General features: G+C 36.9%; 3 protein-coding genes across 3 annotated transcripts; 1 reads left to right on the forward strand and 2 right to left on the reverse strand.

Moving 5' to 3' along the window:
• Nucleotides 1-7,080: 7,080 nt before the first annotated feature.
• Nucleotides 7,081-9,516, reverse strand: BDCG_01782 (uncharacterized protein). Its single transcript, XM_045417317.1, has 3 exons — nt 8,006-9,516; nt 7,595-7,917; nt 7,081-7,487 (listed from the first exon to the last, which is right to left on the reverse strand). Exons 1-3 carry the CDS (start codon nt 8,168-8,170, stop codon nt 7,403-7,405), a joined length of 573 nt encoding a protein of 190 aa, XP_045274168.1. The 5' UTR covers nt 8,171-9,516; the 3' UTR covers nt 7,081-7,402.
• Nucleotides 9,517-9,740: 224 nt separating this feature from the next.
• On the reverse strand, nt 9,741-11,107 carry BDCG_16427 (uncharacterized protein). Its single transcript, XM_045425662.1, has one exon. The coding sequence runs from the start codon at nt 10,537-10,539 to the stop codon at nt 10,312-10,314; it is 228 nt and encodes a 75-aa protein (XP_045279746.1). The 5' UTR covers nt 10,540-11,107; the 3' UTR covers nt 9,741-10,311.
• A 20-nt stretch (nt 11,108-11,127) lies between these two features.
• On the forward strand, nt 11,128-14,597 carry BDCG_01783 (mitochondrial exoribonuclease Cyt-4; the record flags this gene model as incomplete). The annotated part of the gene is made up of 4 exons (XM_045417318.1): nt 11,128-11,261; nt 11,353-11,521; nt 11,585-11,910; nt 11,960-14,597. 4 exons carry the CDS (start codon nt 11,128-11,130, stop codon nt 14,595-14,597), a joined length of 3,267 nt encoding a protein of 1,088 aa, XP_045274169.1.
• Between the last annotated feature and the right edge of the window lie 1,040 nt (nt 14,598-15,637).

Genomic DNA, 15,637 nt, shown 5'->3' on the forward strand with positions numbered 1-15,637 from the left:
TCTTTATAAGATTACTCTCATTAAAGAGAAATATTCATAAGTTAATCTTTTATTTATTTTTATAAATCATTATTCTTTAACACTGTAGAATTGTGAGAAATTTTTCATTCTTTTATTAATTTTATAGAATTGTAGAATCAAGATATCTACAGTCTGTAATCACTCTTTATAGTTATATAGAAAGATTCAGATCTGTGATTCATAATTACTCTTATTTACTAGAGTAATCTAACTGTTCTACAGAATTACTTACAGTGTAAGCAAATCTCTTTAAAGTAGTATAAATATTTCAGATCTGTCTACAGAATCTCATCTTCTTTTCTCTTTTTCTATAACAGCTCTCATCTTTATAAACTGTGAGTATTCTTATTTATCTATAAAGTGTTTTCACTTAGATAATAGAGAGAGTATATTTCTGATAATATTTATATATTAATTTAAGAACTTTTCAAGAATAAAAATTTTTTAATTTCAATATCTTTATAACAATGTCTGATTACTACTGAGCTTCTCATGAGTGTTTTCATAACTTCTCTAATTACTTTTTATCAGCTGATGAAGCAGAGACACTGTTACTTATAATTACATCTTCACTCTCTTCAGCTCTGTCACTGTATTCAATCTTCAGATTAACAGCTCATCTCATTTCTTTCTCAGATCAGTTTCTGACTTTAAGTAGCACAGTCTCTCTCTTTACTATAAGTCTTCTTATAAGTAATTTCTTACAGATTCTAGCTGATAGTTCTTATAAAGCTCTCAGTGTTATCAGTATCTTCTGCAGTCTTACAGATTTATAATTATCTTCTCTCTACTCACACAATCTCTGATCAGATATATGCAAATATATCTAGATTCTCTATCAATAATTCTCATATCACAGTGTATTTCTGCAATCTCATTATCAATGAGAGATGAGTTTCTGAGTATCTGTAAAATTTAAATAATTAAGATAATGTAAATATTATAAATTCATGATAAGAGTTAATCTGAATAGATAAGCTCTCTCTTCATATCTTAATTATTTCTGAGCTGAATACTTCAGTGTAACTGAGAGAGTAGACACAGCTTTGTAAGAAGTATCTGATTATATATATAGATAATCAGTCTTCAAGACTCTGCTATAACTGTATATACTCTGATATCTGACTTCTCTGAAGTCTGTGCATTTCTGACAGTTTTCATATTAAATGTAATAATTATCTGTATTATGAGTATAATACTCTCTGCTTCTTTAAAGAGAGAAATTGATAGTTGTGAGAAGATTGAGTATTATAGATGATAAGAATATAAGTTTAAGTTTTCTTTATTTTTTCTTTATTGATCTTCAAATTGTGTTCATAGCTCTGTTTATTTTCTTATTTTTTAACTTTAATAAGAATATGATTTCTTCTTTTCTTATATATACTGCAGACTGTTCATCTCAGTAGAAACTCATCATCTTATAGACTAGAATTTATAAATAACAGTATTAATATTTTTATTATAATCAGATTCTTAGTAAAGACTGTACTATTCTAACTTATCAGAATTTACAGTATGAAAGTCATGTCTCAGCTTCTACAGATATCTTATCTGCTTAGATAATTCTTAAGTGAACTTATTCATCTTATCAGAATATTCTTATCACTGAATCTTAAATCAGAGCTTATAATCTCACTTCTCTGAGTTAATAATTTCTTTAATCTGATATTCTCTTTCACTCTCTAGTGTTTTATAAACAGAGTGATAAGTCATAGAATTCTCTTCTAAGAATTTCTTATATTCACAGAGTAAAGAGATATGAAAAATATTATATATCTATAACTCAGATAACAGTTTTAATTTATAGAACTGTAAGCTAACTTTCTTTATAATCTTACAGAGCTCTGTCTGTAAGAGATTCAGCTTCTTACTAGATCTCTATATAGTAATATTTTCTAGACTCAGTCAAACTCTATTATCTTTCTTAAAACTCTTTATAATATACTTGAAGTCATAGTATCTCTTCTAATACTCTTGAGTCTTTCTCAAGAATTCACAGACTTTCTTCTGAATCTTCTGAATTCTCTCAGTCTGTTCATAAGTATTATTATACTCTATAGTATACTCTTATGAGTTCATCAAGATCATCTGCAGATGAGTCTTAGTGAGTATCTCAAAGAGAGTTTTATCTATACTGATATATTTTAAGTTGTTATATATAAACTTTATAAGTGATAATTAATGTACTCAGTCATTCTGATTATAATTAACAAAGTATTACAGATACTGTTTTAATATACTTATCAGATATTCTGTCTGATTATCTATCTATTGATAAAAAGCTGTGCTTAGATCTTATAAAATCTTTAATATAGTTATCAGATTAGATCAGAACTCTTCTATAAAGATTAATTCTCTATCTGAGATAATATTCATAGATAATTCATATAACTGAATCATATTATGAACAAAGATATGAGTTAAATTCTTTGACTTCAAGTTCTTATAGATGAGTATAAAGTGTGTTATCTTGATAAAGTAATTTACTATCATCAGCATACTGTTAAAACAGGTATTATATATATTCTTGCTTTTAGAGAGACTTATAAGAGTATTTATTTCTAGCTATTTTCAAGATTTCTGTAAGATGAGTAGAGAAGTAAGTTCTTTATATAATTTAAATCACACTATCTGTGAACTCTGATAAATAGTATAAGAATTCACTATCTTCTTCACAAGTTCTTACATCTTCAGTTAGAAGTATTTTCTTATAAACAACTCATGAGTTCTAGTATCTGTAAAATAACTCACTAGAGAAGAGTTATAATATCTTTTAATAAGTTCTATATATAGAAACTTATTTATAAGTATATAAATTCAGCTCTCTCTTTATAAGAGACTATTTAAGTCTCTTCAATTCTTTGTTTCTACAGAGTTAATCTCTGTCATGAGCAGTTTCTGAATATACTGAGTATATTTATTCTTCAGTTGTAGTTCAGACAATCTGAATAGAAGATCTTATAAAGACTTATACTCTGTTTTTTCTTATATCAGATCTTCTGCAGTGCTTCTCAAAGTCTGCAAACTCTTCAGATTATAGATACTCTCTTCAAGAATTCTTATAAAGATTCTCAGAGTATTAACTCTCAGTGTTATAGAGAGTAGTTATACAGACTTCTTCTCTTTCTTTTCTTTCTTCTCTTATAGAGAATTGAAAGACTCTTCAGTCAATCTCTTTATAATACTCAGTCTGAGCATTCTGTGAAGCTTTTCTATCTTCTCTAGTCTCTCTGTATCTATCACTCTGATCTTCTTAACATAGTCTGATCTGTGAGAGAATTCATTCACTGAGTTCTTAGTTCTCTTGATATATTCTATCTTGAATCAGAACTCACTCAGTCTCTGAGCTCAGTGAATCTGTCACTGTGAGAGTTTCTTGATTAAAGTAAACTGTTATAAGCTATTATAATCAGTTCTAACAGTAATCACTGTCATAAGACTCTTAAAGTAGTGATATCAGTGATGAAAGAATTTCACTATTATAAGAAGCTTCTGATTATAAATACTATAATTAATCTCTATGAGTTATATCTTCTATAAGAAAAAGATCACTGAAACTCAGTTCTTATTTAACTGTAGTTATAAGACTATTTCTGAAATTATAAAGAAGAAGATATCTGTCTTTAATCTGATTAAGAGTAAGAGATTAAAGTGAAATAGTATTACTGTATCTATGAATATCTATTTCAATCTTATAAAGACTCTATGAGCTTCTGAGATAAGAAAGTTCTTACAGTTCTTTCTTCTTAATAATCTTTTTATTCTCTATTTATGAAATAACTTTTTCTTATTTTCACTCTTCAGTATATCTGTAAGAGTTAAGAAGATTCTTATAAATATAAAGATAAACTGTCTATAGAAATTCACAAAGCTCAGAAAGATCTGAATCTCATGAATACTAGTTAGCTTCAGTTATAATAAAATAGTCTTAATCTATGAAGATTTCATCTGAATATTATCTGTAATAATTACATATTCTAGAAAATTAATCTGATGAGTACTGAAGTTATACTTTATAAGCTTAATATACAGTTCTGTCTTATCTAAGATCTTTAATATACTTCATATATACTCAGTGTGTTCTTTCTTCTTTATAAAGTACATTATCACATCATTCAGATATATTATTATAAAGATATTCAGATATATATAAAGTGTTTTATTAATAAAAGACTGAAATACTGTAAGAGTATTAGTCAGATTAAAAGACATCACTAGATATTTAAATAATCTCAGTATAATTCTAAAGATAGTCTTTTATTCATCTTCAGACTGTATTTACAGTTATATATATATATTAATTATATTCAGTTGTGTGAATATGACAGCTTCTATGAGACAGTTGATTACATTCTTAATCAGAGATAGAAAATAGCAGCTCTTTATTATCTTAAAGATTAGATTACAGTAGTTTATATATAATCTGAGATCTTTATTCTTCTTCTTTATAAATATTATAGAGACTTCTGTGAAGATCTGTAAAGATTAGATAAAGTTATTCTTCAGATTCTTTTTTATATAGATCTGTAAGATCTCTGTCTTATAATAAGAGAGTTTATAGATTGATTCTCAGAAGAATTTCTACTCTTCTATTAAATCTATTACTAGATTCTTCTTATAGTGAGAAGAAAGCTCAGCTGTCTTTACTGAGCTGAATATCTCTGTAAGATCTCAGTATTTCTCTAATATCTGAAGCTCAGTTTTCATGACTGTGAGATTCTCAGACACTTATAAAGTTATTATATAAATAAGCTTATCTTCTCTAATTAACTCTGCAGTATTAACTGATTCTATCTCTGTGAGTAAGTTTATTAACACTGATTAAAAGTATAAATCTGACTCACAGACAGCTATATGCAGATTATGTCTTTAAAGTTATATAAGTCTTAAGTATATATCATCTGCAATATCTGTGATAATTATAGTTTCTATAAATCTTCTTCAGATTCTAGAGAGATCTTGTAATTCAAAGATAACTCTTATAAATCTCTCAGTTCTCAGATCTGAGTTCTTATATTCTGCTTATTATAAGAGCAGATTCTCAGTCTTTATCTTTCAGCTTATTTACTTTATAAGCTTTAGAAATATTATAGTAATCTGAAATTCTGAGTTTATTAATACTTTTTATACTTATAGAGTAGCAGTACTGCAGTATAGTCTCTCTCTATAAGTAAGTATTTTCATTGAAGAAGTAACAGATTCAGATATCAGCTTTAAGACTCTTAAGAAGACTGTTACTAACTCTGTCTATAACTTCTTAAATTTCTATTTTAATTTATCTGAACAGTTTATATAAAGATATTCTGATTTAGAATAGATAAAGCAGAGTCTCTTTTTCTTAGTCTCTCTATTATATACTCTATTTATAAGAGCTTATAAAGCTCTCTCTTTCTACTCAGCAGTTAGACATAAATCTCTCTATATTTTATTATCTTTTTCTAATAAATCTGTTCTCTGTTGTTCTGATTCTTACAGAGTCAGTTAGTGATTCACTCTTCACAGATCTATAACTCTTACAGTGATTTATAAGTGATGAATAAGAGTTATTAGTTTCTTCAGAGTCAAGAGCTTAGAGTCTTATTTAATGAGCTTATTCTACATATCTTTATTCAGTTTCTTTATAAATATCATTATTCAGATCTTGTTTTAGAGCTCTATTTTCACAGATCTTAATTTATATCATAATTTTATAAAATACTATAAGTAGTCTTTATCAGATTTCTTATCTCTTTTTCTAATATTAATAATTACAGTTTAGATATTCTCTGTCTGACTTATAAAGTCTCTTAACTTATTCTCTAGATAGATCTTAAGAACAGATTAGTGAAATCTCTTATAATTATTCTCTAGATAATTCAGTCAGTTCTTGACTTCAGTATAATAAAGATCTGTTATTATATAGATAACAGCTTCTTCATCTTTTATATTACATAGTCAGACTTATAAGTCAATTTTAAATATAAACTTGTAAAAGCTTTTATAGATTGTGATTCAATAAGTGATTTTAAGTAATTATAGATTAAGAAAGTTTCTTTTCAGTTCATAGATATCTCTAAAGATTATGTTTAGAAACTCAGTTTAAGAGTGTTTATAGATAGTAAGTATTTCTTATAGAAAAATAGCTTAATTCTATAAGAGATACTCAAGAATATTCTTCATTGAGATTGATTTATTTATAAGTTTGAAGAGTTTCTCTATTACAGATATAAAGAATAATATTCTGTAAATAATTAATAAGTTCTCTGAGACTTCTTTTATAAGAATTATTCATAATTCAGATAACTGCTTCTGAGTATCTGCAGTAGAGTTTACAGAGATTAAGATATATAAGTTTCTAGTTCTTTCAGTTATAATAGACAGTTACTGACTGACTAAGCTTGAAATATAAGAATAAGTACTTATAGATGATTATTCAGATATTTATAGCTTAATATGATATATACTATTAACTACTAGAAGTGTTTACAGTAGAAAGATAAAATGTAGAGATTAAATATATAATAGTATTCAAGCTGAGTTATGAATAGTATTCATAAACTCCAGTCTATATAGTTGTGTGTAGTCAAGGGCCACTAGCCCTATTGATTATGCAAGAGATAGAAATAGGGGTAAAGAATCCGCGAGGAGCGGGATTTCTTACAGTCATCATACTGCTCATATCTGTAGCAGGCAGTCTTATTAATAATATTCAACTGATGAATTCATATCTTAATTGCCTCTTCCTGACTGTCATTCAATGCTCAATTCAGTGGAATCCTCATAGTCCTTAATTTCTTCCTGTTGATTCTCTCATACAAGATGATATATGAGACTTTGAATTCTTGTGACAGAGACATGATTTTTAATTTTGAATTGCTTTTATACATGTCAACAGCTCTTTGTAACTGCTTCTCAGTATAATTAGAAGATTTAGACATGATTATAATTAATGATGATTATTTGAAGATGAAGAATGAAGATATTGAAAATATTTTCTGTACAGTGTGGTTTTCCATACACTGTGGCACACTCACTAGAGAGAGTGAGTAAGCATGGCACAGTTACTAACTTACAGAAAACAACAGACAGCCCTCCTCATTTGTCTAACTTGCATCATTATATCCATCGTTGTACTTAGGTACTTCAACAACTGCTCTTTCTCATGAAGAAACGAGACCAGCAATGCAAGCATCAAGAAACGCAAATTTCCACCTACCAACAAAGGAAATCCCAAAAGGAGAAGAAAAACCCGCTTCAAAATTACCGCCGTCACAAAAGAGAAATGAAAATAATTGCTCTTCCTCCGCAGACAGATGCATCGAGTTTTGAAAGTCACCTTATCGGTCTCCTGATCATGTACGCCGCGTTTGTCTAACGCAATCGCATATTAACCCCAGAGGCTTCATTTCTCGATGTCTTTGGGATCATGCTCCTGCGACTGGCGCCACAGGAAGACCATGCATGTCGCTGACAACGCAAACAAGATGCTGGCGAGGGAAGTCAATTTGGGCTGCAAATATAACAAAAGTTTGAATGCCAGATTGTCCACCCCGCTGCACATCCGTGGGGGTGGTTGAGGGAACTGCAAACTCACCAAAGAGCTATGCTAAGCCCCCAGATGGACTTCATCTCAAGGCAATATGCCTTCGAAGCCCCGGCCCACTGGGCATAACCTAGCTTACCGCCATCCTTATCGAGATTTTTCAGCAGGGCCGTGGTGAAAGCGAAACCGGAGGACTCGGTAACCTTGCCTATCAACTCGCAGTTGAGATAGGAGAGTGGCTTCCCTACAACCACTGCGATCACGATCACCGCAATCAGATGAAGGGTATCCATCCCGGCAGAGATGAGCAGAGGGAGGATCCCGTCCAGATAGAGGATGAAGGTAATTGCGCAGTACAGCGTGGCAATGCATGTCTGGAATTTCGCATATGTCAGTAGCTGGCATGAAGGGGATGCTTCTCTTTCTGGACAAAGCGGCTCCGTGGGGTTTTCGAACACCTACCACGCTGAGTGTGCCGACAAGCACTTGAGGTGGAGTAATGCTGGCCTTAACCATGTCTGAAATGAAGTTGGCTGTCATACCGATGATGGAGACTAAGCAGACCACCTGAAGGACGCGGACAACCTTGAACGTGATTCCAAGAGCGCCATCGTGAGAAGAGCCCATCTTGCTTATGTTAAGGGCGCCGACGTTTAAACAGAATATTGCAAGAAAAAATATCTAGAAAAGATAAAGATCGCGAGAGCTGTCGAAGCTATTCGTCTCCAACGCGGTTGTGTAGAGCTACAAGTATCCGGATATAAGGTACGGCGTGTTGTCGTAAGGAGGGAGATGACGCCGGGAAACGATGAAATATGAATATGAATAGTAGCAACGGATGATGAAACTACGATTTTCCAGAGCCTATAGCGAAAGGATTTGAGAAACAAAGAGGGAAATCGGAATGGAATAGAATATTACTTCTTCTTTTTTCTTCTTAGAAAGAAAATAAAAAGGCTGAGGAACGAAGGCAAAAAAGGAGTTTGAAATGAAACCCGAAAGGCAACAGAAGGCAATAGGAAACTCGTGAAATAGAAAGAAAGGGAACAGACAACTTTTTTCAGTTTGCTGATTGATTGATATGAACGAGAGAAAACGAGTTTGAACATGGCAATCGTATCTGCTTTTATATACAAATCTCCCGCTGAGTCGAGTTCACCTGGCGAACAACATGACGCCGATCATATTGTCTAGAACAGTTCTTTTTTCCGTTCTTAGAGCTCCATACCGCATCGCTAACAACTCAACAATCGTCAAGAAACTCAATATCGAAGAGATCCAAAGCTTCTGAGCAATCAAAGTGTATGGAAACATGTTTGAGGTCCCTTCTGAGGATGCGCCGTCACAGCCAATCAGTCTCCTGAAGACCTGAGGGCCAAGGGCCGATCCCTGTACTTTGGTCGCTGGAGACGGGCGAGCCCTTAAAAATAGATAGGGCCGCGCAAGGCGCTGGGAACTTCGAAGGCAGTCCCAAAGCTTAGAGCAAGAGAGGCACCACAGCGCGTAACGCAAAGCCTTTCCCAATGGATCCTTGCGCTGACCACAAATTAACAGCCAAACAACCACATCTGAGTAGCAAGTTCTGAAGCACGGGAACTTGCTAAATATTTTCTTCGACGTTTCCAATACGCGCTGCTCTCTTGGTTTGGTGGTGAGATATTGTTAATCCCCGGTCTATCCAAAAGCAACCACCATGCTTTCTTTCGTCGGAAAATGGCTAGAAGTCGTTGAAAAGGCGCGGCCGAGTTTGGCTGAAACCGAAGCCACCCGGAACATTTCTTTTTGATGAGGTCCTCAGGTTTCAGCTTTTCTTTCTTTCAAGTCCTTATTGTTTGTTGTTTGTTGGGATTTGCGAAACAGCCTAGGATGGGACCTTTCAATTCGTTGAATCCACGAGTGCAGTGATGCGAACCCACGAACAATGGACTTGAACATTTCATGATCAGAATTAAGTTTACAGAATGCGGTGTATACAGTTTAGACAGCTCTTGAATCTGATTACGTTTGTGATGAAGGTTCCTATGAACCTTGCTCGTCAGTTGCGCTTTCATATCCATTGCACATGATGAGCAGCATTTCATCTGGAGAGGAACGTTCGATCGCAAGTGAACAGCATTTAAAAATCCAGCATATCCATGGGATTTTAGGTTATCAATTTCAGTCTTATATCCTATTATGGGGCTCCATTAGGTATGTAAAATGTATTGCTAGTTTGAATGACCATTGCATGGAGAGCTCCCGTTCATAATACAATTAGACCCAGGTGTACTTTTGTATTTTCCCAAACATGCAGAGCAACGCATTTCAGCCTACAAGGTGAACTCAGCAATCCAATTTCGGGTTAAAATGGGCGCCATAGGTGTATGAACCTAAGCGCAAAAGTCCGCTGTTTAAACTATAGTATAGGCGTGTAGATCGCCGGGTCTGTATAGTAAACTGAGGGCAATACTGCCCTGGGTTCTGCAATTCAACTGGCCAGTTCTCCATCCGGCGACCAATTAAGTGATGAAAAGAATACGACACATCCCTAAATATAGATGAAATAAAAAATATTCTGCGTACCTCACGAGACGTGCTGAGAAGCGTTGGATACGGCCAGAAAGCAGAACGAAAGAAACATAGAGTGAGCAGAAGGTAGTGACAAATTGTCGACCTTAGGTCTCTCCACACTTCTGGAGTGATTGTTGCAGTAGGATGAGCAAATTCAGCTTCAACCCAAGGCTACCAATCCCAATCAATCCGGTCATTGAATTCCATCGTCCTAGATTTTATTCCACCCTACGTAGTAGAAGTGGTGAAATGTATTGACTGTGGATTAAGTTCAGCTCAATAGCATTTGAATCATCTTGTCTGGGCAGATCATTTGAGATCAACTCCAGCTTCTCTATCCTCATGATATTTCCAGGGCCTAGACCTGCGGGCACAATCTCCTGCTTGCACACTTGGCTTTCAAAGTTGATCACTGATTTCATATTTTCTGAATTGGCCTGTCGCATTGATAGCCCTGGTACATATTCAACCAGAGTTAGTCAAACAGTCCCACATTTCATCAGACCCTTTAATAGGAATTCAATGAATATTATCTATAGATGGTATTAGTTTGCCCTGTGGCTTAGAGATAACATCTTGCACAGAGGTCTCATGGGTATAGTACTTGTCCACACGAAGAAAAGGGTTAAGGTTATCCTTGTTCATCATCAAAATAAAGAGGGTCGCGTATCTTGATCTGATCACCAAGGTCCTATTCAAGTAAAGGATAGAAGGGATTAGGCCTAGCTTCAAGAATCCTAGTAGTATGACACTTGAGTATTGTAGCCATCTCCAACCCTGAATAGATCAATCAAGGATCTTCAAGTGGACATTGTAAGATCCCATGCTCCCTCGTAAATTCGTAATGAAGGATGTACCATCACTTAACTAAATGCAATTGTTTTCCTTTCCTTTCTATCCTGACAGCTGCAGCAGCACATGTAGAGGATGGAGGGATGAGGGATCGAACAGTGAACATCCAGCCCTTAACACAGGGGAGTAAGAGGCTTTGGCAAGTCAGTAGATGGAGGATCCAAATGGACGCGAGTTGTTGGATGAGGATCAATGCCAAGCTAGACCTGACATTTACGGCTAGCGTTGCCGCGTGCCAAGCCTTGCCCGTAAAGTTTATGCGGCTCCAAAAAAAAGTCGATTTCGGTCTTCGAGATAACTACGCTAGATGTTGCCGGTTTGTTGTTCAGCACGGCACTCTTTTCGGTGCCTTTTTTGAGGATGCTGCCATCTCCAGTGCGGTTGAGAACTTCTCTATCTGCCACTAGATATGGACAAAGATTGCAGACTTGTGCTCACCTTCGGTCATTACACAACCCAGCGCTTGGGTCAAGCGCAACATGGATAAGCTCCTCCTCAAATACCGGCGCTGAACGATCATATAACCCACCGTATGCTCCCCGGTCGTATCATCGGGGTTTTCACTACACCAAATATGTATGCGGCGTGTCACTCATCTCTACTGAAAGCAAAGTTTTGCTAATTTCTTTTCCTTGTCAGCTTTCTTCCCCCGCTTCAAGCACCGACCGAGAATCATTGCTCAAAACCGAGCTATCGCAAGCCGAATTACAAGGAAATGGCGATATATACGATTACCTCCGCAAATGGCAACAGATGAATCAGCCCTTGATTAATGAAATGGACCCGATCCAGTTACCTGGGGACTCCAACACTGGAACCGCGCTTAAAGGGGACATGTTGAAGGACGGACTGGCGAACCAGGAAGATAATATCGATTTATTCGACACGGATGAATACCGCCACTCTATTGACGAGGATGCAGGCTCACGGTTTCTCCAACCCGGAGACATGGTTGTACTGAAATCGTAAGTCTCTCACCATGCTCTCCATAGGAATGGTGCTCACACGAACTAGGGAATCGAGTTTTGCAGACGGTCAGTTGGCCATATACATGCGGTCATTGGAAATGCAGCACCAGTTTTATACAATGAGAGGGAAATGGCGCTCCACAAGCCTTACCAAAATGGAATTTATTGCTAGCAAAGTAGCGACATTGGATATGTTGAAAAAACTTTTGCCCTACTTTCCATCTCGAAGAGTCGAAAAAGCTCCTCTAGCCCAGTTAGGGGAGGAAGGTGGTGTTCCACGCCCGATCGGGGCCCACCTCATTGATTTGATGATGGACTTCACTGCCGCAGCAGAAGAATTCCACCGCAAGCACGCCGTCGCTTTGAACGAATTATATCATAAGCTTGTTGCTGATGGAGACGCTCCCGTAATGACTCTAGATGAAATTGCAGAAACGGCTCTCGGGCTTGACCCTTCAAAATTGACAAACCCAGAGAGGTGGGCTATTCAGAGAGCTATTGGCCGCCTATCCTTTTACATAGCTGCCAACAAGATCGGACCGTTTACCGAATCGTACACCATTCGACCAAAAGAGGATGCCCAGAAGGTTGCCGCAGTCATTCGCTGGGCTCGGGAATACCAGAGTCGGGCAAAAAGGATAACCTTAGGAGAGACCATACCTGACAATGATAAACATCCTATCGAGATGTTCATCCGGAAGGCCCGGCGGATCATTCAACAAAGCCGGCGGTCTAGGTCACCAACCACGATGTTTTTAGTTAGCCCAAGTGCGAAAAATAAGTTGGCCACTGATGATGGAGAGAGCAGTTCTTGTTGTAAAGACGAAATTGAAACATTTTCTGAAACAGACAAAATTATACTTGATTACTTCCGCATGTGGACGCTTCCTCCGTGCCTAATGACGGCCGGGACTCTGAGATCATCGGGCTCTACCATTCTCCGAGCGATTGGCCTTTATAGCGACCTGCGTTTAACGCCGCCCACAGGATATTTGTTCTTGCAGGAAATGGGTGTCTTTACTCCGTGGGAAAATCTCCACGTCCTTTACGAACAGCTCGCGCTCCCTGGTCATGGAATTTCCCGAACCGCAGACGAGATAGAGGAGGAATCCAACCGGTTCTGCGAAAATATTGGACCAGAAGGTCTTTTAGATACGATGAAAGATCTAAGGAAGGACTGGGGCGATCTTCCTGTATTCTGTGTCGATGATGTTCATGCAGCCGAAATCGATGATGGATTTTCGATCGAACCCGTTCCCGGCTCTGAGGACACGTACTGGGTTCATGTTCATGTTGCCAATCCATCTGCATTTATTCCGCCAGATCACATTGTTGCTAAACGAGCCGCCGAATTCAAGAGATCTTTCTACTCCCCTGAGCGAGTCTACTCCATGCTGCCTCCAGCTCTCGTCCAGAAATATTTCAGTCTAGCCCCTGGTCGCCCGGCTCTTACTTTCAGTGCGAAGATTAACATGACGGGGGATATACTTGAAACGAACATTTCTAACGGATATGTCAAGAATATAATCTACGTGACGCCAAATAAAGTTCGAAAACTATTTGGTATTGATCGAGAGACAGCTCCTTCTCTGACTCTATCTTTTGACGGCGAGTTGAAAGAGCAGTACCCTGAAAAAGCCCAAAATGATATACATGACGAGCATAAATCGGCTTTCTATACTTTGGAAAAACTGATGGCTGCTCGCCGTGCGAAACGAGTGGATAAGGGTGCATTGGAATTTTTATCTCGACAAAAATCCCAACCGAGAATATCGGGTGAAAAAAATCAAGAATCGATGTATTCCGTCGACAGAACAACGGGATATCATTTCACCGGAGACCCAGTGGTTCACTTCAGCAATTTATCGACTGATCCATTTGAGATGTTGGAATCAACTAAGGACGATCTTGTCAACCATGTCATGGTACTGGCTGGAGAGGTTGCTGGGCAATGGCTCAAAGACCGGCAGGCCCCAGTAGTGTTTACTGGAACGTGGTATCACCCCGAATACACACCGGTCACGAGAGAGAGCTTATCTGCTGAAGTGCCCAACTCGTTCCATCTCGGACTTCCAAGATCCTTTGCTTCGCCAACTCCAACGCCACACGTCTCACTTGGGGTCGACCAATATGTGAGATGCACCAGCCCACTTAGACGATATACCGACCTCATTGCCCATTGGCAAATAGAAGCGATCCTTCGCCACCAGGCAAATGAGCCATCGCCCTCCTCCCCACCTCAAGTTGTCCCGGACAACCTCCCATTCAAAACTCATGATATTGAAAAATACATCTCACGCGCTGATTGGCAAAATCGCCTAAAGGATCGAGCGCAAAACCGTTCACGTGACTTCTGGATCTGCCAGGCCCTTTTCCGGTCCTTCTATTTCAACGCGGCAAAGCTACCCCCGACGTTTCAGTGTATCATCCAGGGCGAGAACTTTGACGCAGTGTACGAATTCGGAGCCGATTGGGACGAATACTTCGGCAGACTGCAACCTTTCGATCTGCAGTGTATTGTCACTCTTGACAAGACTGCTACACCCATGCAAATAGGCGATCTAGTGGATGTGGAACTTGTATCAATTGATATGTACACTCTTCGAGTTACAGTCAAGTTTTCTCGTCATGTCAAACGGCCGGAGAACGGCGCGCTTGCGTCGAGGGGAATAGCAATTAACTGAGTTTTTGAAGGGGGGCTGGTGAAAACGGTGGCATCAGGTCGTTACGATTAGTGCTTGGATGTGGACAGATACAGGACACGTTTGAATGGATTGCCCGGGCTGGACTGTCCCCGTCATTTCTTAGAAAGAACCCACGTCGGAATATTTATAATCATGCATGTAATGTAATGTACATTACTTCGGGTGCTAAGAATTTGAGTGTAATAAGGTATGGTTGCTCGATTTTTGGCCGTTCGGTATTTAAGTGTTAAAAACCAACCATGGGAGTTTGGGATTTTGGCCATCCATGTATGGATGATTTTTTTTGTATACATAGATAGACTGTACGATTTTACTCTGTATAGATAGAACCTGGGAGAGTTGTACTATATATATACTATATCATTTTACATCTTTTGTTTTTACTGTACTTTTTTGTTACAGGACGAAGACGGCTATTGGCTGTGGCGATCTCCCTAGATCACGTGACCAACCACAATATCCATTTGATGGAGGTGGAAGTTATCTCAGCGGGCTCAGACCTCTGGCTCGGTTTGAACGGGTTGCAGCATTATTATTAACTAGTTAATCCGGCATGACACTAACCTACTTTCAGGAAGCAGAAAACTTGACCTCGCTAAGTGCGCCACTTGACCTCGTTATGTAAGCTGACCTCGCAAATGTGGCCCGTGCCACTACCTGACCTCGCTCAATACATCTTTTCTTGTAATTTGAAACCACTTAATTATTTATCATCAATTCTACAATCAATTCAAAATCAATTGTTAATTACTTAAATATACAGATTGAATTTATTTTATTACTATAATTAATTAACAATTAATTCAGAATCAATTTAAAATCAATTCAAAATCAATTTAATACTGAAATTATTCTTGAATTTAATAATAATACTGAATTGATTATCATGTAAGAATAAGTACTCGCAGGTGATTATTCAGGTGTTTGCAGCTTGATGTGATATGTACTGTTAACTACTAGAAGTATTCATAGTAGAAAGATAAAATGTAGAGATCAAATATATAATAGTATTCAAGCTG

This window comes from Blastomyces dermatitidis, assembly GCF_000003525.1.
Source record: "Blastomyces dermatitidis ER-3 genomic scaffold supercont1.2, whole genome shotgun sequence".
NCBI lineage: Eukaryota > Fungi > Ascomycota > Eurotiomycetes > Onygenales > Ajellomycetaceae > Blastomyces > Blastomyces dermatitidis.

Bases quoted from the DNA above. Each gene is read 5' to 3' on its own strand.
- BDCG_16427 (XM_045425662.1), bottom strand. From the start codon at position 10,539: ATGCGACAGGCCAATTCAGAAAATATGAAATCAGTGATCAACTTTGAA.
- BDCG_01782 (XM_045417317.1), bottom strand. From the start codon at position 8,170: ATGGGCTCTTCTCACGATGGCGCTCTTGGAATCACGTTCAAGGTTGTC. The intron at 7,918-8,005 runs GTAGGTGTTCGA...GCGAAATTCCAG, and splicing joins TTGTCGGCACACTCAGCGTG to ACATGCATTGCCACGCTGTA. The intron at 7,488-7,594 runs GTGAGTTTGCAG...TTCCCTCGCCAG, and splicing joins GGGCTTAGCATAGCTCTTTG to CATCTTGTTTGCGTTGTCAG.